Raw genomic sequence first — 25,955 nt, 5'->3', positions numbered from 1 at the left:
TAAGAAAGTTTCCGAATGTGTGCTGGGCCACGGGTTGGACCAGCTTGATCTACAACTTTCAGGAATCACTAGACAGAATCATTGCTTCCCCTCCTCTGTTCCAGCTCTGGTTACAGAAAGCTGAGAGTGACTAGGCCTAGGTGTCTGTGAGGTGGGGAGATGAGTCTTCTATGCGACTCCGAGGACGCGCAGCCGGCACAGTCAGCCGGTGCCTAACTCAAGAGTTAACTCGAGAACGAAGGAATCAACAGCGGCCGGTCTGCGCTTGCGCGCGGCGGGGGCGTGGGCCGGGGCGGGTGGGGCCAAGGAGGGAGCCGGCAGTGGCGCGCGCAGGTGTTACTGGTCGCGTCGGGTCACGTGGGCACGCAGGCGCTACGCGGCGCAGCCCGCTCGCTCACACAAAGCCCAGACGCGGAGAAAATGGCGGCAGGGGTCGAAGCGGCGGCCGAGGTGGCGGCGACGGAGATCAAAATGGAGGAGGAGAGCGGCGCGGCAGGCGTGCCGAGTGGCAACGGGGCTCCGGGCCCTAAGGGGTGAGTATTCCACGGTCCCTTACTCCTGGTAGGGCTTCCTCTCCGCGGCCGGGCGCCGGCGGCGGCTCCGTTAGGTCTGTTGGCGGCCTAGCCCCCGCGCGTCCTCGGCCCCGGCTGTTCCCGCACCGCCTGCCCGGGTGGCGGCGGCCAAGTCCGTGAGAGGGGAGCGGGGGGAGCCTCCAGAATCGTTCCCTACTCTGGGCCTGGAGCCTCGGCTCCCTCAGTTTCTCCAGGCCGGGACCAACCTCGTTGCCGACGCCTCAGGCCCAGTTGCTGCGCACCGGGGTTGATGGCGCGGGCCCCTGAGCTGGAGAGCCCCGGAGTCCGAGGCTGGCCCGGCCGCTTCCCGGGAGGGTGACCTTGGGTACCGGGTTTCACCCCCAATCTCCTCTCCGCCCAGGATCTCAGCTTCCCGATCCGTAACGTGGGGGAGAGGGGGTGCGCGCCCGACGCCTCGCGCGCCGTCAGCCCGAGTCAACGGTAACCGAGGCTTCAGGAAGGGCCGCGAGGCCGGGTCCGGGTCTCGCCTCCGCCTCCTCCTCCTCCGCGCGCCCACCCTCCTCCCCGCCCGACGGGAAGTGCCTCCCTCGGAACCGCCCCTCGCCCCACGCTCTGGCCCGGGCTCAAGTCCTTCTCCGCTTCCCGCTCCTCCTCTCCGGGTGCGCCGCAGGCATTAGCGGAGAGATGGGATCTCCTGCTCAGCGTTCACCCTCAGAAGCGGACAGACACGAAGTCGGGGGAAGAATCCCCTTCCTCCCGTAGTTCTGGGGAAACTGTTTTGTCATAAGGCGGTTTCATTTACTTGCGGGCTCCATTAGGTTTTTGAGACCTGCTCAGGCTCTTTGACTTCTTGGCTTTTAAAAGTTTCCATCAAGGAGGAAGCGTCGACTTGTGCCCCCGTGAAACTCACTTATTCTGATTACAGCCACTTGAGAGAGAGAGAGAGAGAGAGAGAGAGGGAGAGAGAGAGAGAGGGAGAGAGGTTTTAGCTGCAAGACCGGAGGGCCGGGAAGGGAGGGGAAGCCTGGGTACACATTGGATTTCCCAGAGATTTATTTTATTGTGGCAAAATAGACATAAGGTAGAGTTTGCCATTTTAACTTTTTAAGCGAGCAATTCAGTGGCATTGAGTACATTGACTCAGTGCTGCTGTGCTGTAACCAACTCTTGTTTCATGTCCAGAATTTTTTTTTTTTATTTTTTTTTTTTTTTTTTTGGAAACTGGGTCTCGCTCTGGTTGCCCAGGCTGGAGTGCAGTGGTGAGATCTTGGCTCACTGTAACTCCTGCCTCCTGAGTTCGAGCGATTCTCCTGCCTCAACCTCCCTAGTAGCTGGGACCACCGGCATGTGCCACCACGCCCGGCTCATTTTTGTATTTTTAGTAGAGACGGGGTTTCACCATGTTGGCCAGGCTGGTCTCGAACTCTTGACCACCCGCTTCGGCTTCCCAAAGTGCTGGGATTACAGGCGTGAGCCACGGCGCCTGGCCTCCTCTCCAGAACTTTTCGTCATCGGAAACAGAAACTGTAGCTATTAAACACTAACTCCGTTTTCTTACCTTTCTGTTTGTGATTTTGCCTTCTCTTATATTTTAATGTGTGAAACTTAGTTTATGGAGATTAAAAGTGAATGTGGTTGAACACTTATATATGTAATTTTTTTTGAGACAGGGTCTCGCTTTGTTGCCCAAGATGGGATGCAGTGGCGCCATCACAGGTCACTGTACCCTGGAACTGCCGGGTTCAAGCGATCCTCCTATCTCAGCCTCCCAAGTAGCTGGGATAACAGGCGCAGCACCACCATGCTCAGCTAATTTTTAAATTTTTTAAAATTTTTGTAGAGACGGGGTCTCTGTGTTGCCCAGGCTGGTCTGAAACTCCTGAGCTCAAGCCGTCCTTCCGCCTCGCCTTCCAAAGTGCTGAGATTACAGCTGTGACCTACTGCGCCCTGTGTAGTTGAGCGCTTACCTTAAGAGTGTTCATTAAGTGCTAGCTATATTGTTAGATAATAAATCTGGAGAAAATTCGGGATTCTTTCTCTCCATAGGTAGGGAGAAATAAAATAACAAGGTTACTGGCCCTTAGAAATGAAGAGAAAAGCTTCCTCCATCCTCAACACTTTACTGTTGAAAACTCTGAGAAGGGATGTGTTAATTTTGACTTTAATCAGCATCTATCTAGGGAAGCCCGGTAGGATTTCTGAGGGTGGTATTTGGAGGGCTTGAAGATAAACTTATTTACAGCATGCAGGAAGGAGTGCTGGTAGAACCTTGCTAGATGAGAGAGTAAATTAGTTATAGATTAGCATCTTGGGTGCTTTTCTCAAATATTCTGTTTTCCCCTGTCCATTTTCAAATAGTCATTTTGTGACTGAGTCATTTTACAAATAGATGTGAACTGTTGAAACCTGAAAGTTTTAGAATAAAATAGCCCTTGTTGGAAAGAGCTTCAGAATCTCAAAGTTTAGTACTGGCTTCATAGAGAATAAGAAGCTGGCATCACTTGGATATTTTTCACAGGGCTTGTGGAAAACTTTTTTTTTCATTGTAAGTCTTTTTATTTATTTATTATTTTTTTAATTACAAGTCTTAGCCAGGAAAGCTCTTTACAAGCCCATGCCCAGAATGGGGAGACCATTAACATATTTATAGTAAGGTGATAATGCTGTGATAGAAGTTAGTGGAGTTGCTTGGTAGGGAGAATGGAGGAGGTGACCCTCCCAACCTGCTGGGGGCGGGGACCTGTTCCTCCATGACAGGAAGACTTGTGGAAGTGGTGAAGAAGAAGATGGTTGGGGAGAGGCAGAGAAGAGAGTATCTAAAGACCAGAAATTTGAGTCTGTGCTTTATTAAGAACTGAAGTTGTGCTGGGTGTAGTGGCTCCTATCTGTAATCCCAACACTTCGGGAGGCTGAGGTGAGAGGACTATTTGAGTTCAGGAGTTCAGTACCATCCTGGGCAACATGGTGAAACCCTAGCACTACCAAACAAAAAAACACTGAAATTGCTATAGCGTTTAAGGTTGGATCACTGGTGGCCCGCTGATGGGCAGTGAATTCACATTTTTCTCTTGAAAGCCTTTGAGAGACAGGAGGAAAATAGATACTTGATTCTTTGGACTTCTGTCTCTACCAGGAGTGGAGTGTTCAGTAGACAAAAACATAGTGAGCTAGCAAGCTTGATCTGGGACCCCAGGTTGGAAATCTTATTTTGCTGTCCTCTTCTGGTTGTGAGAAGAGGATTTGCTTGCTTTTGATGAGAAATCTGTTCTATTTAAAGTCAGTCAAGATTCAGAGTTATGGTATAGTCAGGAGAAAACGCATTCATTTTAGGGGAATGTATAAGTTAAAAAAATTTTTTTTTAGTGTTGTACCATATATAAAAGCAATGACTTAACCTGTTGCCGTTCCTGAGTAATTTTATGGGTAAATCAGCAACAGATGGATTGGTTATTTTAAAAATAAAAATTTATATTCCTTAGGAGGTACTGGTAGAGTTAACTACATTTTACAATCCAGAAAACTTTGGGGCCGGGCGCTGTGGCTCACGCCTGTAATCCCAGCTCTTTGGGAGGCCGAGGTGGGCAGATCACAAGGTCAAGAGATCAAGACCATTCTGGCCAACATGGTGAAACCCATTTCTACTAAAAAACACAAAAATTAGCTGGGCATTATGGTATGCACCTGTAGTCCCAGCTACTCGGGAGGCTGAGACAGGAGAATTGCTTGAACCCGGGAGTTGGAGGTTGCAGTGAGCCAAGATAGCACCACTGCACTTCAGCTTGGCGCCTGGTGACAGAGCCAGACTCTGTCTCAAAAAAAAGAAAAAGAAAAAAGAAAACTTTGGTTTTATAGAATTAAGCAAACCCAGGTTCAGAAACTTGGCCTAAAGACTCCAAGGGAAGCCATCTTGACTCCCAGGCAGCTTGCTGCTTCCCTAATACTACCTTGGTAACCACTTAGTAAAAATCATTTGAATTGTTTTACTTAATCAGATTCTCTATACAATACATCCGAGTGTTTGCTGTGCTTTAAAAAGTGATTGTATATTTGGTAAAAAGGATTTTGGAGGCACATCAGATAGTGAGCTCAAGATTAGAAGACAGGGTTTTGGATTATTTGAATGCATTCTGCCAGGGCTTTGCTTTCCCTCTGCCCTTTGATTTTATTCTGGTTAGGGAAAGACATGCTGGCTTGCGAAGATTAGCTTGCTTGTTTTTTTGGGAGGGGCGGTTCTCCTGTGGGCTTTCCATTACCATATTTTGCAGTCGTAGGGTTAAAAGCTGAGTTGTCCCTAGGTTTTCTCAGCCTTGGCTCTGGTTGGCTTGTTTTAAAACCTGAACAGTAGAAGGCTAGGAGTGAATCAATCCCCCTTTCTACCCTCCTCAATAAAATTATTGGTAGAGAAATATATCATTGCCTCAGTTACTGTGTGCCAGGAGCCTCTTTTAAAGCTGTAAGTGTGTAGGTAGTAACCTCCATAGGACTGAGGTGACCGTAGGTCCTAGCCACATGCAGTACTGCTCCCCTAGTTAAGCTGCTGCTTGTTATACCATTCTTTGTGGATTGTCAGCAGTGTCCCTGTGAGCTACCATGGACACAGGTTGCGCTGGTTTTGCTGGTAAAGCACTAGAGGTGGAAAGAGCTTGAGTCATGTGGGTAGTTAAGTGGTGGACTTGGAGCTGGGATAGTGCTATGAATAGTGCTCTCCACACCTTAAATGCATTAGAGGAATGCAGGATTTCTGTGAAGAGTCACTTTATATAAGGGATGGTTCTCACGTGGCCGGAGGGGTCCTTTTCCTCAGGAGATGTGATGAGAGTTTCAGGGTATTGAGATTGCTGTTTCAAACTGCACACCCTTCCCTTGATTTAGAAACTCAAAAGTAGTGAGTGTTATGCACAGGAGCTGCATGGAGACATAGATAGGGTAGGAAGTCACTATTTGGTAGTCTTTTGTAGGTTAGGCACTCAATCTTTTTATTTTATTTATTTTTTCGAGATGGAGTTTCGCTCTTGTTGCCCAGGCTGGAGTGCAGTGGCGTGATCTCGGCTTGCTGCAACCTCTGCCTCCCAGATTCAAGCTGTTCTCCTGCCTCAGCCTCCCAAGTAGCTGGGATTACAGGTGCCCACCACCATGACCAGCTAATTTTTGTATTTTTAGTAGAGATGGGGCTTCACCATGTTGGCCAGGCTGGTCTTGAACTCCTGACCTCAGGTGGTCGACCCACCTTGGCCTCTTTGGTGTTGGGGTTACAGGCATGAGCCACCACACCTGGCCAAAAGTTTAAAAAAAAAAAAAAAAAGTTGAGTGTTTTTTAATATATATATATATACACACACATATATATGGACTAGAGAAGAACATTCCTCTAATTTTATCCTGAAGATAATGAGAAAATAGGATTGAGCATGTTAAAAAAGAGCTTTTCAGGACATCACACTTTTACTATCACGTGATCTAAACTTGAATATGTTTTTTGTTTGTTTTAAAATAGAGTGTCTCTGTTACCAGGCTGCAGTGTCATGGTGCAGTCATGGTTCATGGTACCCTTGACCTCCTGGGGCCGGACTGTCTTCCTTCTGCATAGCTGGGACCACAGTGGTGCCTGGCTAATTTTCTGTATTTTTTTTTTTTTTTCCCCCACCATAGAGACATGGTTTTGCCATGTTACCCAGGCTGGTCTCAGACTCCTGGAATCAAGGACTCAACTCACCTCAGCCTCCCAAACTACTGGGACTACAGGCATGAGCCACCATTGCTAGTCTGCTTGAATATGAGTCTTGAATGATACTTCTTTTTGAGGGTTGTTCTCTACAAGTCTGTCAGGAATTGAGTTGTTGGTGGTAGATTTCCAAAAAGATCAATTTTTTAAAAGCTGGAAATGACAAGAGGTAGTTCTAACCTCATTTACTGAGGAAACCTCTCAGAGGAAATGATTAGCCAGAGAAGGGTTTGTTTACAGAGGTGCTGTGCCCATTAAGCATGGTGAGGGCTGCTTTCTCAGTGGTGAGTCATGTGATGTGGATTAACCCCAAACCAAATGCTCAGCTTACGTGGTTAGATTGGGTGGTTTATTCGTAGCCATAGTATGCACCTGTGGAATATAGGTTAGCTACTTTGTTACCTGCTTTGGCTGTAATTAGTTAATTATACATTTTGTAGCTTATAGGTAAGCTTAAGCAGTCTGTGAAAACAGACTGGAAATATTCATCATGGACTCTGTCAATTTTTTTTTTTTTTTGAGACAGAGTCTTGCTGTCTCCAGGCTGGAGTGCAGTGGCACAATCTTGGCTCACTGCAACCTCTGCTTCCTGGGTTCAAGTAATTCCCCTGCCGTAGCCTCCTGAAGAGCTGGGACAATAGGCGTGTACCACCATGCCCAGCTAATTTTTTATATTTTTGTCGAGATGGGGTTTTACCATGTTGGCCAGGCTGGTCTCATACTCCTGACCTCGTGATCCACACAGGTTGGCCTTCCAAAGTGCTGTGTTATAGGTGTGAGCCAGTGCGCCTGGCCCAGAATGTTTTTTATTGTAAATCTTAAAGTATTTGGGACTTCAAAGTAACAATATTAAAATTCATTTCCATCTGTGAATCCTGTAGTGGACCACAATGTGTAGATTGTGTTACATTTTATGAGTTTTTCTAACACTTTCGTCATCATTTTCCAGGAAAGAGTAGGAGATGCATTGGCAGATGTATTCTGTTTGGTGGACTTTGGTGAAAGACTTTCTTTTGGAGTAGACAAGTGGCCTGGGTAACAGTCGTAAGTCTCCTGTGAAATCTGCTTTGTGGTGTGAAACCAGTCTTGTGGACTCAGGTAGATTACGTTCTAGGCATCTAGGGATTGGAGTGGCCATAACATCACCTTATCAGCCAGCCTGTGGAAAAGGAAGCCTATCGATTGGTATTGGTATAGTTGAGATCACAGAGGAACCTGCTTTCCTTAGTTTTATTTTTTATTTTTTGAGACAGAGTTTCACTCTTGTTGCCCAGGTTGGAGTGCAATGGTGCAATCTCGGCTCACCGCATCCTCCGCCTCCCAGGCTCAAGCGATTCTTCTGCCTCAGCCTCCTGAGTAGCTGAGATTATAGGCATGCACCACCACGCCTGGCTAATTTTTTGTATTTTTAGTAGAAATGGGGTTTCACCGTGTTGGCCAGGCTGATCTTGAACCCCTGACCTCATGATCCGCCTGCCTCAGCCTTCCAAAGTGCAGGGATTACAGACTTCAGCCACCACGCCCAGCCTTTCCTTGGTTTATTACCTTGTGTTGAGTTGGGTGTAGCTCATACCAGTGATACCCTTGCTGGGATACCCCTTGGCACTCTTGTGTTTGGGGGCTACAAAAAGTTAGTGACTTCAAAATTTTTCCAAGTAAATACATTGTTATTTACTTTTGAGACAGGGCTCTGTCTACCAGGCTGGAGTGCAGTGGTGCAATCATAGCTCACTGTAACTTTGAACTCCTGGACTTGAGCCATCCTCCCACTGCAGGTGCACGACACCATGCTCAGCTAGTTATTGTTTTTTAAAATAAAAACAGGGTCTTAGGCCGGGCGTGGTGGCTCATGCCTGTAATCCAAGTACTTTGGAGGCCAAGGCAGGCAGATCACCTGAGGTCGGGAGTTCAAGACCAGCCTGACCAACATGGTGAAACCCTGTCTTTAAAAAAAAAAAAAAAAAAAAAAAAAAACAAAACAGGGTCTTAATGTGTCAAACTCCTAGGCCAAGTGACTCCCGACCTCATGATCCACCAGCCTCGGCCTCCCAGAATGCTGAGATTATAGGCATGAGCCACCACACCTGGCCTCAAGTAAATACTTTTTTTTTTTTTTGAGACAGAGTCTCATTCTGTCACCCAGCCAGAGTACAATGGCACAACCTCTGTTCACTGCAGCCTCCGTCCCCTGGGTTCAAGCAGTTCTTCTGCCTCAGCCTCCTGAGTAGCTGGGATTACAGGCACATGCCACCACCGCTAGCTGATTTTTGCATTTTTAGTAGAGATGGGGTTTTACCATATTGGCCAGGCTGGTCCTGAACTCCCGACCTTGATGATCTGCCCTCCGTGGCCTCCCAAAGTGCTGTGATTACAGGTGGGAGCCACTGCGCCCAGACTCAAATAAATACACTTTTAAAAACTCCTCCAGCTACTACCTGGTATGTAGGCACTACCTTTCTTTTACAAAAGAAAGTTACATCCCAGAATAAAAATTAGCCATTTAGTTAAAGATACTTTTATAAATCATGAGTACCGTAGTCTTGGCTTTTTGTTTCTTTTTTTCCAGTTTTGTCATGGATCACAAACTGTGTAGTAGAGCCTGTGGTCTGGGAGTCACTGGATTCTCACTGGCGGAACACATAGGTCTCAGGAAGCATAAAGTACAAGGCTCAGTTGCTTGTGAAACTTGGGGTAGCTTCTGGCTTCTCACTTATTCCTAGTCAGCTCTCATCCGTGCCTCCCTGTAGTCAGAGGGGGTGCACTTGAGCTGGCAGCTGAGGGAAGAGCCCTGTCAGCCAGTGCACAGGCCTCCAAGCCTGATGGCTGCTGCCTAAAGATGGCTGGTATCACATTGTGGTGGCACCTAACACACAAAGGTAGAGTATGACTGGGAAGGCCATGCTGGAAAAACAGCCACCCTTCTTTGCCAAAGGTGGGATTGTTTGCTTGCTGTCTTCCACCTTTCAGGGTTGCTCAGACTTGAGTTGCCCAGCTTCTAAGTAGTACGGTTGTATAGCAATAGTTTCTTTGTCACCTTTTTGGATTTTTAAAAAGTGGTTAAAATAGGGCCGGGCGTGGTGGCTCACGCCTGTAATCCCAGCACTTTGGGAGGCCGAGGCGGGTGGATCACAAGGTCGAGAGATCGAGACCATCCTGGTCAACATGGTGAAATCCCGTCTCTACTAAAAATACAAAAAATTAGCTGGGCATGGTGGCGCGTGCCTGTAATCCCAGCTACTCAGGAGGCTGAGGCAGGAGAATTGCCTGAACCCAGGAGGCGGAGGTTGCGCCATTGCACTCCAGCCTGGGTAACAAGAGCGAAACTCCGACTCAAAAAAAAAAAAAGTGGTTAAAATATACATAAAATAGACCGTTTTAAAGCTTAAGTGTACAGTTGAAGTATGGTGTTTTGCAACAATCACCTCTGCCCATTCCTAGAATTTTTATTCTCATCCCAAATGAAATTCTGTGCTCAGTGTTTAATAACTTCCCATTTCCACCTCCCCCTAGGTCCTGGTAACCTCTGTTCTACTTTCTGTGTATGGATTTGCTTATTATAGGTATTTAATAAGTGGAATCATGATATTTGGCCTCCAGTGATGGACTTATTTCACTGAGCATAGTGTCCCCAAGGTTTGTGCATGTTGTAGCCTGTGTCAGGATTTCCTTCCTTTTTGTGTTGAATAATATCCCATTGCATGGATATTCCATGTTTTCGTTTATTCTATTCATCTATTGGTGGATACTTGGGTTGTTTCTTCCTTTAGGTTTGTATGAATAATGCTTCTGTGAGCATTGGCATACGTGTATGAGTCTCTGCTTCTAATTCTTTTGGGTATATATACCTAGCAGTGGATTTTCTGGGTCATATAGTAATTCTGTGTTTAATTTTGAGTGACCCTGCTTCCCATGGCGGCTGCATCATTTTATGGCTCCTTTCCCCTTTTTTTTTTTTTTTTTTTTTTTATAATAACACTGTGAAAGACAGTTATTTGTCAAGCTAAAATTGGTGGGACCTATATGCACTACCTCGTATTTCTATTCCATGAAGTCTTGGAAATCATCTTTCTCTTTTCCTGTTTCTGTCTTGGAATTAACACACCTTGGTCGGGAGTTGGCCCCCCATTGTCTCTGTTACTGTCCATAGGAGTATTTGTAAGTGCAGGAAAGTGTACCTTTCCTTGGGAAGACTTTCTGCCCTGTGACGCAGTTTACTTTGAATGTCTTAATTTCAAAACCAACATTACTCTTGTCTTTGCTTTTTTGAGACGGTCTCCCTCTGTCACCCCGGGCTGGAGTGCAGTAGGGTGATCATAGTTCACTGCAGCCTAGAACTCCTGAGTTTAAGTGATCCTCCCACCTTGCCCTCCCTGCTAGCTGGGACTACAAGTGCGTCACCACACCTGACTAAGTTTTATTTTGTTTTTGTAGAGACCAGGTATTGATATGTTGCCTGGGCTAGTCTTGAACTCTTGGCCTCAAACGATCCCCCCTTTTTGGCTTCCCAAAGTGCTAGGGTTACAGGTCTGAACCACCGCATCTGAACAGTAGCAGTCTTGTGTCATATGTAACTTTATGTGGAATTGTAAACCTGGCAAATGAAATAATTATCTTTCATATTGTGCTGACATATAAACTCTTTTTTTTCCCTCTCTTGAATTTAGTGAAGGAGAACGACCTGCTCAGAATGAGAAGAGGAAGGAGAAAAACATAAAGAGAGGAGGCAATCGCTTTGAGCCATATGCCAATCCAACTAAAAGATACAGAGCCTTCATTACAAACATACCTTTTGATGTGAAGTGGCAGTCACTTAAAGACCTGGTTAAAGAAAAAGGTAATGGTACTGGTGGTTGAATAGGGTAAGAAGGTTGGTGTGTCATCTTTTCTGTGGCTAATTCCTTGGTTATTTTTAGTCAGTGAAACTGGCTCTGGGTAGAGCATGTTCTTTCCAGGCTTAAGAGTGAAGCCCCCTTACCTCACCCCAGTTTTTTTTGTTGTTTTTTGTTGTTGTTTTTTTCTTTTTTTGTGGTCATTCCCCTGTGTGTCAAACCGGATGGTTTGTATGGTCCTTTGGCCTACAGATTATTTTACTGGCTTAGTATGGTTAATAGGGCTTGAATTAGGCTTCAGGGGATCCTTTTTCTGTTGAAATTTTTTGAATTTTGCACGTTAGGTGGGAGAGGTTTTTCTTTTCTTTTTTCTTTTTTTTCCTTTTTTTTTAAGCTTTTTAAGTTTCACAGGAAGATAGCTTGTTTAAAATTTTATGGGTGTCTTCCTGGGATCAAAATTTGGTAGCTGGACCTTATCCTTCTCAGATTCCAAACTATAAAATGTTATCTTCTATTTTAACTGTTAGGGTTTTTCCCCTCTGGGGAAAAAATAGAGTAGAGCTCAAAATAAGGTATCTGCTTTGTAATGCGGTGCCTTAGCATGTGCATTGTCATAGCTTAGATGACACTTTCCAGTGGGGAGGCAGGGGAAGCAACCAAGCTCTGCTGCCACCAGGAGGCCTGTCTCTGGTCCTCACCCTCGTGCACACTGCAGTATCCTCTTTCTCTATCCTCTTTCCCTCCTGTGCTGCTGTTGTCTTCCTTTCTTTCCTGATTTCTTGGCCCTGCTGGTGGCATTTAGGACTAAAGAGGCTGCTTAACCCTGGTTTAGACAACACTGTGGTAGAGAACAATTTGTATATTGCCTTGAGGCACCCCCAACCACCCACCCTGTCCTAGACTCATACTACCCTTCATGGAATCTTTGCATGACTGAAAGGTATTGGTTTTCTGGAGCATTCATTATGAAAAGAGATGTGAGCTTGATTTGTCAAATGATTTAACATTTCAGTGACAGAGATGCCCCATGGATAGGCCATTTTGGTATGTGTACTGGTGCTCCCTGCATTGGGTTTGGAAATTATGAATGGCACTGCCATCATTGTCCCATCACTTGTTTTGACCATGACATGCAAGAAGCACTAGGCACTGTGAAACTCTCCGTACAGTAACGCGTGCTGCTCCCACGTGGTATTTCTCCAGATAACACAGATGGAAAAACGTTTTGGTGTGCGATTGATGTTCCTGCCTTGATCAGCCAAATCATTCCTGCCAATGCTCCTAGGGCAAGAGTGAAGTTTCTTCTTTTTGTCTGAAGGGCGTGTCATGCTGCATCCCAGATGCAGTGTTCTTGGTTTTTGGGACTGCTGCTTCAATATAAGCTTAGAATTTCTGTACAGTACAGTTGGGCCTCATTCGAATTAGCTTTTGGAATAACCTCCAAATTTGTGTTCTCGTGATTTGGTTGAACTGCTGAATTGCTATTTCCATTGATAATAAGGTATAGTAGTTCCAAGAACCAGGAATGTGGCTTTGAAAATGCAATTGTTAGAATTTTGTAAGAGATTGCAGGCCAAATTATTTTTTCATTTTTAGGAGTGTGTGAACCAGTTTTGGGACATGATGGATAAAGTAGGTGACACTTTTACTGCTTTACCATTCAGTAATTCGGTTTGGGAAACCTTAAAGCTGGTAGCAGCAGCAGCCATGGTGTTTCTGGATGTAGAAGCAGTTCACCTTAATTCACTATTTTGCACCCTTAAGTGTGGAGCCAGCCTGGTGGTTGATTCGGATACTTCCAAACTGGTTCTCATATTCCCCTGGCATACTGCTATGAATGCCTGGGCTCAGCCCTCTCAGTGTATTTTTGGTGGTGTAATTCAGAATTACAGGTGTGCAGTAAATCAGTTATTTTTAATGAGCCTTAAAATGTTCTTGTTTAGAGCTCCCCTGTACTGGCTAAATTAATTACTTTGCTGTTAAAATTATTAGCAGTATAGGATTGTGGGTAAAGTGACTCAGAAGAGAAAGGTAATCTTTTTATGGTAATGCTTATATTCAGTATGCGAAGTCTAAAGAAGTTTACTGTTTACATACACATGACTCCTTAAGAAATACTCTTTTTATTATGTGTTTTTAAAGGTACATTTTTTATTCCTGTTTTGGCATACAAAAAATGTTTAAGTGGTTAGTTTAAATCTGAAATATTTATTTGAAATCTGTTGCCAATAAGCTTTAAGTTTTTTGAAGATTTAATACACAGGAAGAACTGGCAGATTGAGGCACTCACAACCCTAAAAGTATTAGTCTCAAAATAATTCCAAACCACAGAGATTTGGGCCGTCATAATCTAAGCAGTCTATCACTGTGTTTTAAGGTCTGATGAATCTTGGCCTTGTTTCAGGACATGAGTAGAACAAGAACAAGAGTTAGTTGTTGAAATTTTCTGTCATTGTAGCACTATCTAATTGTAGCTTCTCAGAACTAAAGTAGCTAGCTTTGAGAGAGCAAGAGGGGGGCTTTTTTCCTAAGGATACTCCCGGGGGAGATTGTCTCACATGCGCCTCCCTCACTCTTGATCCTCTTCCCCCATCTTTCATACCAGCTACATATTCTCCAGCTCTAATTTTGGCATTTAGCAGCATCTAGAATCTCCTGTTGATAATCCACATAGGAAGTGAACTGGTCATTCATGCCTTTGAAAGTGACTTAACAGTCCACACTTCCCCAGTTTGTATCCTGACAGGTAAAGGGTTACACATCTTAAAGTTATTGACCATAAGTACTGGGTAGGAAATACAAAGATTTCTGTGAGCAAAAGGCGATCTTAGGCTTTTAAACTCAGTGTTGTGCTACATGTGTTTGAGACCATCAAGTCCTGTGTGGAAAGAGGAAGCTCCTTGCTGGGCTGCTTCTCCTGGCCTCACCAGGCAGCCGGCAGCACCCAGATGGGGCAGCGCCACCGGAGCAGAACTGAGCTGCACCTGCAGTGAGTAAACAGAGCCTGGGTTGAGAAAGAAAGGAAGGTTGGGGATGTAGTTTGCCCTCAGTCAATCCCAAGTTTAGCAGCAGTCAGTTTAACTTGTGTAAGCAAAGATTTCTTTAAGCAGTTAATCCTTCTGTTAGTATTTAATGCTCCACTTTAAGTAAATTTCAAATTGCAGCTGACAGAAAACTAAGGCCCAGAGGGCAAGTGTAGTCCAATAGAAAGCCTCCCATCTTGGTTCCCAGCGTTGTGGCAGAAATGTATTGTATTAGGCAGAAATGTATTTTCAATTTAAATAAAATTCTTGCCCAGTCTGTTCATGTTCCTCCATATTTTTCTTGGTTGGAAATGCAGCCTGTATTTCATTTTATTTTATTTTTTTGAGATGGAGTCTCAATCTTTTACTGAGGCTTGAATGAAGTGGCGTGATCTTGACTCACTGCAAGCTCCGCCTCCAGGGTTCAAGCAATTCTCCTGCCTCAGCTTCCCAAATAGCTGGGATTATAGGTGCCCACCACCACACCCAGCTAGTTTTTGTATGTTTAATAGAGACGGAGTTTCTCCATGTTAGCCAGGCTGGTCTGGAACTCCTGACCTCAGGTGATCCACCCTCCTTGGCATCCCAAAGTGCTAGGATTACAGGCGTGAGCCACCACGCCTGGCCACGGCCTGCACTTTAGAAAGGCCTGTTATGCTAAAGTGTTCATGTTTGTGAATAGTTGAGCCCCAGCATTGCAGCCTGTCTGGTTTACTATGTGTTCTTTGGTGTTAGGGAAGCAATACCGTTCTGCTATTGCCATGCAATTAAGGAGGAGTGTGGGCTCAGTCATTTCCTAACTTGTCCATAAGCCAAGTAGTTGTGTAGAATAAATATTTTGCCATGTTTCAAGATGTCTTTATATTAAAGAGTATGCATGTGTTCTGTGCACCCCCCTACCCCAATAGAGTGGCTACCTAAGAATAGATCATTATGAGGTGAAGAATGTTTGACAACATGCCTGACTTTCAAGCCACCTCACCCCTGCGAAAAAAAATTCTAGGCTTTATCACATATGAATTCTCTTCAGTGAAGCTTTAGCCTCTGTATTCCCTCTATGTTTTTTTTTTTTTTCCCCCATTTCAGACTTAGGCAGTAAATGGGAACACAAAAACAAATACTTATTTTGATAAATGTTTGTGCAGGGAGAGTGAGATCACAGTAGCTCCAAGGGACACCTGAGTTATTTTTGGTTTGCGCATCTTATCCTTCTGATGTGTTTTAAGAATAAGGCAATCTTTTTAATAATTCACTTAAATGTTGGTCAAAAATGGTGTCTTAGAGCATTTTAAATAGAAGTAAGATAACATTTGGTGTTAGATTTTTTAATGTCTTAGTTTTTTCATTTCGATGTTTCGATTTTTAAGTGCAGTAGAATTTGTCTTAGCAACCTACTCTTGGGATTCCGTGAATTACATCCATGTTTACCCAGGGAGAGGAGCAACCGTATTTTTTATTAATATCTGCGAGTGCCGTTTCTGTAAGACCGCTGCTACTGCCAAGCTGTCACCTCTGCCCCTGAGTCCTGACTGTGTGATCTGCTTTGGATGGTTTGTTCATTAAACTTCGTGGAATGTGACCAGACTGCGGTTACTTGTCAAAATTTGCCCTCACATTCTTGTCAATAGTTGTGCTGACTATATGAAACAAATCTTTGCTTTGTTTATTGTAGAACCAAAAGGGAGGTGGTCTTTTAAAGGCTTCATCTTCCTATAGGAAACTATGAATTAGCAGCTGTTATACAGATCCCTTAACACTGAATTGATGGTCTGTCAGGGTAGAGGTTGGAATTTTATGAGTTTGTGAGGAGCGTGGTCATTACTGATGATCTCGGGGACAGCATTACTCATCCTGGACCCTCAGGTGACTGCTAAACAATGATACCATTTAGGGGAAAAAGATGGAGAAGGTTTTAAGCAAATTTTTAGTACAAAGGATTGAAGTTAGGTGTGCCATTACTAGACTATACTGTTACATGGAAAAAGTCCTAATTTCTAAACCTCTCTTTTTGTTAAAGTGGTTATAGCCATGGAAAAAAAGTTTGGTTTGGACTTGCTTGGTTTCTAGGTTGCAATGACAGCTTTTTGATCAAGTGTCTTTATGGACACAGACCAGAAACTTCAAATGTAACAGGATTTGAATTTGGACAACATGGTTGCAGCTATCTTGAATTAGTTATTGTGAGTCTTTTATTTTTTTAAAGGTTATTAGGTGGTAGTCATAGCTGGTAGGAAGTAAACTTGGGGCCTTTTCATTCACTGTTTTGACACTGTGGCATTTTCATCAAAGTGGAGACAAGGGTTGGTGGTCCTTGAATGGCTGCTGCTTTTGAAACAAATGGCTTTTAACGTGGTCTCAGGGCTGCTGCATTTTTTGCTTTGCTTTTTAAAGGTTAAGTAAAGTCACTCCGTACAACTGTCCCTTGGCTGCAGTCATTTTTCAGTTTACCCCACAGGAGTACATACTCCAAAAGTTAAGTTAAACCGATCCCTCCTATTTTCATTCTTCATTTCTTTGCACTAATTATTCTTTGTCCTTCCTGTTTTGTACAAAGTGCTAGTTTGGTTCTGAAACATTTCAGGAGAGGACAAAGAAGGTGAGGCTCTAGATTTAAACACTTGGCTTTCTTGCCTCACTGAGTGTGTAGAGCCATTAATACGTCCTTCAGGTTTTTAAATTTTTTGTAAAATAATTTTATCTTGTTTTTTATTAAAAATTTTCCTTCCTATAGCCTCATAATTTTAATGTCCTTTCAACAAAAGAGTTGGAATAGGCAGGACTTGTCAAGGTCATTAGGTGGGTTATTTTTATCCTTTTTCTGCTAAACCAAACTGATCCAGAGAACAACAAAAGCCCATGATTTGACTTTGGAGAGTCTGGTTAGAGATTGTTTTCTCCAGGTTAACACTTGACATTTGTTTTGTGTGTGCCATCTTCAAGTTCAGCAGCCATTTTGGTGGTTGTCTTTATGGAGTCTAACATCTGGTCATGGTGGTCATGAATTGGCAATCCAAACCTTGAGGAAAAGCTGCAGAAACTTTTCAAATGCTTTGGTTTTTTTTCCCTTTTGTGTAGATTAGAATCATGTGAGTCTGTTTAACTCTTTAGATATAAAATCTGAGTCCTAAATTTGAATTTATTTGTGTCCTTTAATGGGGAGGTTTAGAAAGCAGCAAGAATGAAGCCTGGCTTAATTCACTGAAGAGAATCCAGATGCTGCTGTGGTTTTGTGATCTTACTATATTCAAACATTCTGCCTCTACAGCTGTGGAGCCTAGTGCTGTGTGCAGGACCAGCTATAGAATTTGTGGGGCCCAACACAAAACCAAAACAAGGGGCCTCTTGTTAAAAGATTAAGAATGTCATGGCAGCATTAACAGCATTAAACCAAGCTGAGGCCCCCGAGTGCGGGGCTGTGGACGACTGCACGGGTTGCTCACCTGTGAAGCTGGCCCCCCGGCCATGTGTGCCTGTGAGCTTATACCTTTGCATACATGTGTCCTTGTATTTATACCATGTGAGCTCAGCACGATGGCATCGTAATTTGTATGCATTTCACCTACTTGCCACCAATGAGATTGTATGTGTAAAACTGTTTTCCTCCCCTCCCCAAAAAAGTAAATCACGCAGACTTCTTTCCTGTAGATTTGGATTGCCTCTAGTCATGAATGAGTTTTCCAGACAGGGAAATTGATATGGAAATCTGTGGAATAGCTTGTTTGTGGTGGGAGGAAAATCAAGGACATATTGTTAACGTGTTTTCACCTACTTTTACTGCACACCTGTAATGCCTAGTTCGGTGGTTTAGAGAATATGGAGTGTTTCTGGGCTTTCTTATAAGGCAGAGGCTCCATACAAGGTTGCTGATGATTGTTCTAAATTCCCATTGTTTTCTTGGCTTTTCTCCCTTGGTTTATGTGTCGTCTGGAAACTGATTTGTAGTTGGTGAGGTAACATACGTGGAGCTCTTAATGGACGCTGAAGGAAAGTCAAGGGTAAGTGTCTGAGAGAATTTCTTCTGTGGATTTACTACATGAAAAATGTAACTGTATGGTGGCGTGGAATCGAATGAAATCAGGAAGGCAGTGAGTGCTCATGTTACAGTAGCTATGTTTGATTTTGCCAAACATTCGAGTGGGGTGGGAGGGGATTTGCAAATGGGAGTCCTGCTTTTCCAAATGGCTGGCCAAAGAGCTTTTTGGTATTCTGTTTGGATGCCCAATTTGGATAACTGGGGACCAATAGCAGCATTGTCTCTTTGTTAACAGAGGAATTGGCTGTGTGTGAATTATGCATGGAATTTTAGCGGTGGTATAATTAATGTAAAAAGTGTGTTCTTGTCTAGAAAATTTTACTCTTGGTTGTTTGCTGAATTTGAAAGTTGTGTGAACCAAAGATTCCGAAAAGTTGCCTTTGTGCCAGTAAATTGTAAACCAAATATTAAAAACCTGAATGTTCAAAATTGGCCTAGTTTAAAGAGAACATAAACTATTTTCTGTCGTGCATTAGAATGGCTTAGAATAATCAAAAGGATGAGCTTAACTTATGAAAGGGATGGATTTAGGAGGAATATGATAAGGACTCGATTGAGTACTAGAGGGAAGCAGATCTAAAGTTGGTGTGATTTCTTGGAGACCCTGAATTTAGGTCTGCTTATTACAACGTCAGCAGCTCTAGTGCAATGCTGGTAACGCGTAGGAGAGGGAAATATTAAGGAGCCCAGCTTTTTACAAGGAAGGCAAGGCGAGGCACTTCTGTCAGCTTCCCCTTAAAAGGGTTCATTTTAAAAGACTAACTTTGTGACATTAATCATATTTTTAGTCTGTTTATAACTGTCACTGGTATTTACTATTGTTTTCTTTTCTTTTTCCCCTTCCTTGCTCTTCTGACTGGTCTCTGGCTTTCTCCAAAGGGATGTGCGTAAGTATCATCTAGTTACTTACTGGTATTTGAACTTTCTAACTTGTAGGACTGGATTCACTCTATTTGTTTTCTTTTGACTTTTTATAGTGTTGTTGAATTCAAGATGGAAGAGAGCATGAAAAAAGCTGCAGAAGTCCTAAACAAGCATAGTCTAAGTGGAAGACCACTGAAAGTCAAAGAAGTAAGCTCTGGCTTAACACTGCGGATCCTGTATGTAATTGTTGAGTGATCCCTCTTTGGAATTAGGGAAAGACTGTCATGGTCCTAGATGGCGTTTTGCAAAGCAAGTGCCAGCCTGTTATTTTTAATGAAGAGTATCAGTCACAGCCTACAGCAGCCACTCCCTGCAAGGACGTTGGGGTGGTGACCGCCTTCTAACATCTGTGATTTGTCTGCGGCATTGTTGTCTCAGGGACTCTCAATCCGTGAGCCTGTGGGTTTGTGCCATTAAGTTTTACTCTGTCCGAACCCTCTTCTTGGCCCATCTTTTTTCTTTTTTTTTTTAAAGTGAGTTTTTTCCAGCATGGATAACATAGGGAAACTCCATCTCTACAAAAGATATAAAAATTAGCAAGGCATGGTGGTACATGCCTGTAGTCCTACCTACTTGGGAGGCTGAGGCAGGAGGATTGTTTGAGCCCGGGATGTTGGGATTGCAATGAGCTGAGGTTGCGCCCTTGCACTCCAGCCTAGGTGACAGAGTGAGACCCTGTCTAAAAAAAAATAAAGTGAGTTTGTTATTCCTCAAACCTGCTTTCACATTTGATTTGAATCAGATATCTTCCTCGAGGAAGACAGGTTTTTTGTTGACTGGGCGCAGTGGCTCATGCCTGTAATCCCAGCACTTTGGGAGGCCAACGCAGGTGGATCACTGGAGCTCAGCCTGACCAACCTAGTAAAATCCCATCTCTACTAATACAAAAAATTAGCTGGTCATGGTGGCCAGTTCCTGTAATCCTAGCTACTCAGGAGGCTGAGGCAGGAGAATCACTTGAACCTGGGAGGCAGAGGTTACAGTGAGCTGAGAGTGCGCCATTGCACTCCACCCTGGGCAACAAGAGTGAAACTCCATCTCAAAAAAAAAGAAAACCCTCTTGACTTCTTTTTACCTCTTGGGGAGGAAGATGAGTAGATTCAGAGCGAAGCGTGGTAGGGTCTAAGATCTCTCATGTGTTCATGATGTCTTTTTTTAGTGCTGTTGGTGGTAAATGACAGGACAGAGAGTTCGAGAAGAGAGTCAATACCAGAGCTTCACAGACCTGTCCAGATGTTGTTATATTGTCCAGACCTTACATACATGACTTCAAACACCTGAAGGACTTGAAGGATGGGGGGGTACTTGTGTTATCTAAAACTGTTTTGTTTTGTTTTGTTTTGTTTTTTTTCAAACTTTTGGAAAAGTTATTGACGGGGTTTGCAGAAATCACAAAACCTCCCCAATGAATTAGTAATAGATTCAGCTATACCAAGCCCAAGAAGCTCTAATTTCAGTCTGGCAGTTCTACGTTATATCAGCTAATCCTGTTTCTCTCCCTGCCCCCGTTTTCTTTTTTACTTAATTTAGTTAAGAGCTGTGTTTTTAGTGCCACATTTCATGTCCTTTCTTCCTTTCCTATTCCTTTAGCTGGTCTCTTCTAGGCTGGTTGTTGAGTTCATTGGACTTTCTTGTTAATAGATTTGAGAGATGCTTTTCAAACAACCTTTCAGTTTCTAAGTCTTGAGAATATCATTTACTGTGCAAGTATGGTTTTTGTTGTTTCTGGGTCAAACGTAATGGGTCAAACGTAACACGTTTTGTGCTTATTTTAGGATCCTGATGGTGAACATGCCAGGAGAGCAATGCAAAAGGTGATGGCTACGACTGGTGGGATGGGTATGGGACCAGGTGGCCCAGGAATGATTACTATCCCACCCAGTATCCTAAATAATCCCAACATCCCAAATGAGATTATCCATGCATTGCAGGCTGGAAGACTTGGAAGCACAGTATTTGTAGCAAACGTAAGTAAACAGAGCCATCGTCTAAAGTGGAAAATCAGAACTTGATGAAATGACCTTGTCAATATGTTACAAAAGTAATTCTGACATTTGAGAAGAAAAATGTAAATAAGGGTTGTGTTCTTCATTTCTTTAAATCAGCCTTAGGGGTGGACTTTGTCTGCATTCCTAAGTCACAAGCTTGACCATGGTCTCATTGGAGCTGTGATTCCTGAGTTTTGCAGGTGTTCCCATAAGCAGTAACTTGAGTCTGCATTCTCTGTTGGTTTATTTTGTGCGGTTTTGGTGCAGAATAAGAGTGTATGAGCAGAGACAGTGCACTGACACCTTCCTTTTATGTCCGGGGTGGATGATAATACCTCTGCCATCTGCAAGGGGAAATATTTTTAGAAGAAAGTAGGTTGGGTGGGGTAGGGTATGGTAAAGCTTATCAGGGAAACAATTTTTTTAAATGTTTAGAAAATGGGCTGGGCACGGTGGCTCACACCTGTAATCCCAGCACTTTGAGAGGCTGAGGTGGGCGGATCTTAAGGTCAGGAGTTCAAGGCCAGCCTGATCAACATGGTGAAACCCTGTCTCTACTAAAAACACAAAAATTAGCTAGGCGTGGTGATGGGCTCCTGTAATCCCAACTACTAAGAAGCGTGAGGCAGGAGAACAACTTGAACCTCGGAGGCGAAGGTTACAGTGAGCTGAGATCACGCCACTGAACAGCCTGGGTGACAGAGCATGACTCCCATCTCAAAAAAAAAAGTTCAGAAAATGAGTATTAATTTAAAGTATGAGGTAACTTAAGCTTCTGAGAAAAGAGACAGTATATTTACTATAAGTACAGTTTGTTTATAGTGAATGTCAGACTTTATAATCCTATTTTTAAAATTCCATTGCAGTTGCTTAGTTTTTGTGACATTATTTTCTAATACTTTTTTCCCAACCATAGCATGTCTCATTCACGTAGTTAAAATGTTGTGTTTCTTAAGATACTTACATTGAAGTTTTTACCCCGTTCTCTCTTGATTAGCTGGATTATAAAGTTGGCTGGAAGAAACTAAAGGAAGTATTTAGTATGGCTGGTGTGGTGGTCCGAGCAGACATTCTTGAGGATAAAGATGGAAAAAGTCGTGGAATAGGCACTGTTACTTTTGAACAGTCCATTGAAGCCGTGCAAGCTATATGTATCCTTTTGCAGGAATTAAGCTTGTGAACAATTTGACCTAAATTGCTGTTTTAGTAATGTAGGTTTGTGTGAGGAAGATGTGACTATGTGTATTAATGCTTTTTATATGACTAGAGGGAATGCATTACCGTGGATTTAAAAGGTTCTCTGGGCTAGACTGGCTACAGTGGCTTACACCTATTATCCCAGCACTTTAGGAGGCTGAGATGGGCGGATCACTTGAGGTCAGGAGTTCAAGATCAGCCTGGCCAACATGGTGAAACCCCGCCTCTACTAAAAATACAAAAATGAGCCAGACGCGGTGGTTGGCACCTGTAATTCCAGTTACTCTGAAGGCTGAGGCACGAGATTGCTTGAACCCAGGAGGCAGCGGTTGCAGTGAGCCGAGATCATGCCACTACACTCCAGCCTGGGCGACAGAGCAAGACTCAGTCTCAAAAAAAGAAAAAAAAAAAGTTCTCTGGGGGTGGAGTTGATTCAGTACAGTGTGGATGGTTTTCTTTTCAGAAAAGTCTAGGTTTGAAGGAGGGAGCCCAAAGAATGCACCACTAGAGAGAAACTGGGCTGTTGTTTCCTATATAATGGATCCTTACAGGACCTTACTCTGTCCAGTGAGTAAACATCATTTTGGAGTAGGCCACTTGTCCTCGACCCTAGGCTTACCCAAGAGTTTTTAATCCCATGGAGAGTACCCCACATGAGCACATTCATGCAACTCAGGCAAGACATGTCTTACCCAGATAACATGGTGCTTCAGTTTAGATGGTGGTAGACACCTGGCCCATTGGCCACATTCAGAGAACCTTGATGCTTAAGAGGATGTTTGGTGAAAAGTTTAAGGTTATGAATGAAGCTTCACACCTAAGGAATAAGCGGAAGCTGTCTTGTCCTCCCCCCTGAAGCTTTATTTATTGTTCCTTTTATGTTTATTGTTGAAAGCACAATGAAGAATTGAAACTGCTCATAAATTCATCACTTAGAGGGACTGGTAGCAGTTAGGGAGTATTTTCTCTTTCTTTTTTCTTTGTATTTTTTTTGTGCACATTTTTAGAATTGCAATAAATAGCCTTAATTGTAATACCAGCTATGTTTAATGGCCAGCTGCTATTTGATAGACCAATGCATGTCAAGATGGTAAGTCAGTAGGATCTTTCTTTGTGATACACTCAAGTCTAGCAAAAACATGGAATTAATAAGAGTGTACACATACCACTGTAAAATATTTATGGATTATTCTAAATAGGATGCAGTATGTTGAACAAATTTGTGAGAGAAATAACATTTTGCTCAAGCAGCTCTTGAACTGCATTAGATATTTTTCCCTTTGCACAGTTGACTGTTCATGGCTCGCTCAGGAAGTCACCTGGGTATCCTGGTTGAGCAAGTGATCCGTTTCAAAGAATGGCTATTATATGGGGTTCCAGCTTTCAAAGTATTACAATATAATGTTTGTTTAGCATCAAATCTGTTGTGAACATAATTAAGCATTGATTCAGACAGCTGTTAAAGGTCAGTTGGAGCATTTCAGTCTTAATAAACATTTGCTCTGCTGTGGCTGTGCCAAAAATGATAGTTACTACAGACCTGACTGGAACATGCTGATGGCAATCTAGTTGGGACTCAAGTTCACGAAAATGATAAAAGAAGCTATTACAGCAATTTTTTCATTACTCTAAATAGAATAGTTAAGTTTTTTGAATAGATAATAGATTCACATGATTCAAAAGCCAAAAAGCATGAAAAGATAGTGAGAATCCTACTTGGACTTCTTGTCCAGGTTCCCATCATCTCCCACAATAATATCTATGTGTCTTTGATCCTTCCCCTTGACATAAAATAGCAAGTACACTCCACATGCCTTTCCATCCTTGCATATGATTCCATGGCAGGGATAGTGTGTTCAACTGTTCCTCTGTTGATTGGGGGGGGTCATTCCAGTCTTTTGCTGTTGCAAACACTGCTGCACTGGATACTAAGATTTATTCATTTTCATTCTCTTTCAGGATGAGAGGGCCTTACCAAAGGGAGATTTCTTCCCTCCTGAGCGCCCACAACAACTTCCCCGTAAGTGTTTCATTGATTATGGCTGAGAGTTTGAATTTGAGTTATACTGATAAAAAGAAAATGATCACAGAGTTTCACTTGAACCTCTGCCAGGTTAGCCCTCAGTTCTTTTGGCCAGTTCTTTTCTATAGATTTTTCAGGGTGAGAAATGAGCAGAGATTCACAACTCGAGGATATTGTTAGGATTACCTTGTGGTGAGCCCCAGGATGTAGAGGATGTAGTTAGGCATTTTGAAAGTGTCCTGGGGAAGGAAGAATCAGAACCTGCTAAGGGAATGAAAACCAGACTGCCCTCGAATTCAGAAGACATTGATTAGTCTCATGTGGGCCAGCAGTACACACTAGACATCCATACAGAAATTCATCCATAGATGTTTACAGCTGGATGAAATGCACGTGTCGCAGTGTGGATGAACCTTGATTTCATCTGTAGGAAATGCTCAGCATATATAAATTCATAAAGGCAGTAAGTAGATTAGTGGTGGCCCGTGGCTGGGAAGGAGTAAGTGGGGAAGTGATTGCTAATAAGGTTAGATTTCTCTTTTGGATGATGAACGTGTTCTGGAATTAAATGGTAGTGATGGTTGCATATCTCTGAATATACTAAAAACTACTGAATACTTTAGGTGAGTTTTATAGTATGTGAAGTGTCCTGAACAAATAACTTCTCTGCAGAAGGGGAAGGGATCAGCTATGCGTGACTCCAGGTGAAAATCTGTCTTGGGACAGGGAAGGCTAGTTGATTGGCCACCACATAGGAGGCAGAGGCACGTATTAGTGCAAAGTCCTAGATAAGCCTGAGGCGGGAAGCCAGAACCTGAGTGCAGACAGCGGTGGGAGGGTTCAGGGAATCACTGGCACAGGTAGGGCCAGCCTGGAGAAGGAAGATGGGTGAGGGTGACAGGCCTGTGTGTGCTGTGCTGGGGGCCCTCCACCAGGCGGTTTGAGGGGGCCTGGTCTGGAGCAGCTGCTCAAGTTGAGGACCCCGCTCACTTACTGAGTTGGATGGGAGCCCAGCCAGAGCACCTTTGCAGCGTAGCATTAAGGCAGCGTGACAGATGTATCTTGAGAACAAATCTGCGGCTTCATGAGAAGGCTCATCTGTTGAAGGGCATCGTTACTTAGAGAAGGATTGCATGTCCTGGACATAACCTACTCATTTCCCAAATACATACTCAGGGTGTTCACCTGAGCAGTGGTCTCCCTGGACCATGGCGATGGCTCTTGATGGCTCTTGTGCTGGAGCAGGAGGAGGAGCACACACCCCAGGGAGCCCGTTATCCATGGCTCTTGGTCTCCCAGCACATTTCAGGGGGTTGACTTCAAAGCCTTCAGTGCTTTGGGGAGTAAGTAACCTTGGTGATCTCTTGCTGCTGTTGCTATGCAATTAAAGATGGAACGTTAATCAGATTAAATGCCTGGCAACTGGCAGCAGGATTTATTTACTTTTTTTGTGTGTGGCCTTTCAACTGACTGATGGTTTTATTTACTTTTTAAATGAATTTTGTTTTGTTTTGTTTTGTTTGAAACGGGAGTTTCACTCGTTGCCTGGGCTGGAGTGCAATGGCGCGATCTTGGCTCACCGCAACCTCCACCTCCCGGGTTCAAGAAATTCTCCTGTCTCAGCCTCCTGAGTAGCTGAGGATTATAAGCATCACCACCATGCCAGGCTAATTTTCTATTTTT

At 43.6% G+C, this 25,955-nt stretch overlaps 1 protein-coding gene across 10 annotated transcripts in view; it reads left to right on the top strand.

Moving 5' to 3' along the window:
- Positions 1-25,955, top strand: part of HNRNPM (heterogeneous nuclear ribonucleoprotein M) — a 44,043-nt gene continuing 18,088 nt past the window's right edge. For 3 of the 10 annotated variants that reach the window (XM_032251930.1, XM_032251928.1, XM_032251929.1), the window contains exons 1-9: positions 1-533; positions 10,920-11,089; positions 18,050-18,102; positions 19,020-19,027; positions 19,118-19,211; positions 20,840-21,031; positions 22,050-22,203; positions 23,290-23,339; positions 24,209-24,269. In XM_032251930.1, the coding sequence (XP_032107821.1) occupies positions 421-533; positions 10,920-11,089; positions 18,050-18,102; positions 19,020-19,027; positions 19,118-19,211; positions 20,840-21,031; positions 22,050-22,203; positions 23,290-23,339; positions 24,209-24,269 (895 nt within the window). In that variant the 5' untranslated portion in view covers positions 1-420. The remainder of the gene's footprint in view (positions 534-10,919; positions 11,090-18,049; positions 18,103-19,019; positions 19,028-19,117; positions 19,212-20,839; positions 21,032-22,049; positions 22,204-23,289; positions 23,340-24,208; positions 24,270-25,955) is intronic. The other 7 variants (XM_032251932.1, XM_032251933.1, XM_032251931.1 and 4 more) reach the window with 6 other exon arrangements.

Source organism: Sapajus apella, unplaced genomic scaffold, assembly GCF_009761245.1.
Source record: "Sapajus apella isolate SASKATOON/1434 unplaced genomic scaffold, GSC_monkey_1.0 scaffold77, whole genome shotgun sequence".
NCBI lineage: Eukaryota > Metazoa > Chordata > Mammalia > Primates > Cebidae > Sapajus > Sapajus apella.
The sequence above is the reverse complement of the archived record's forward strand: the minus strand, read 5'-3'. Positions and strand labels throughout refer to the sequence as shown.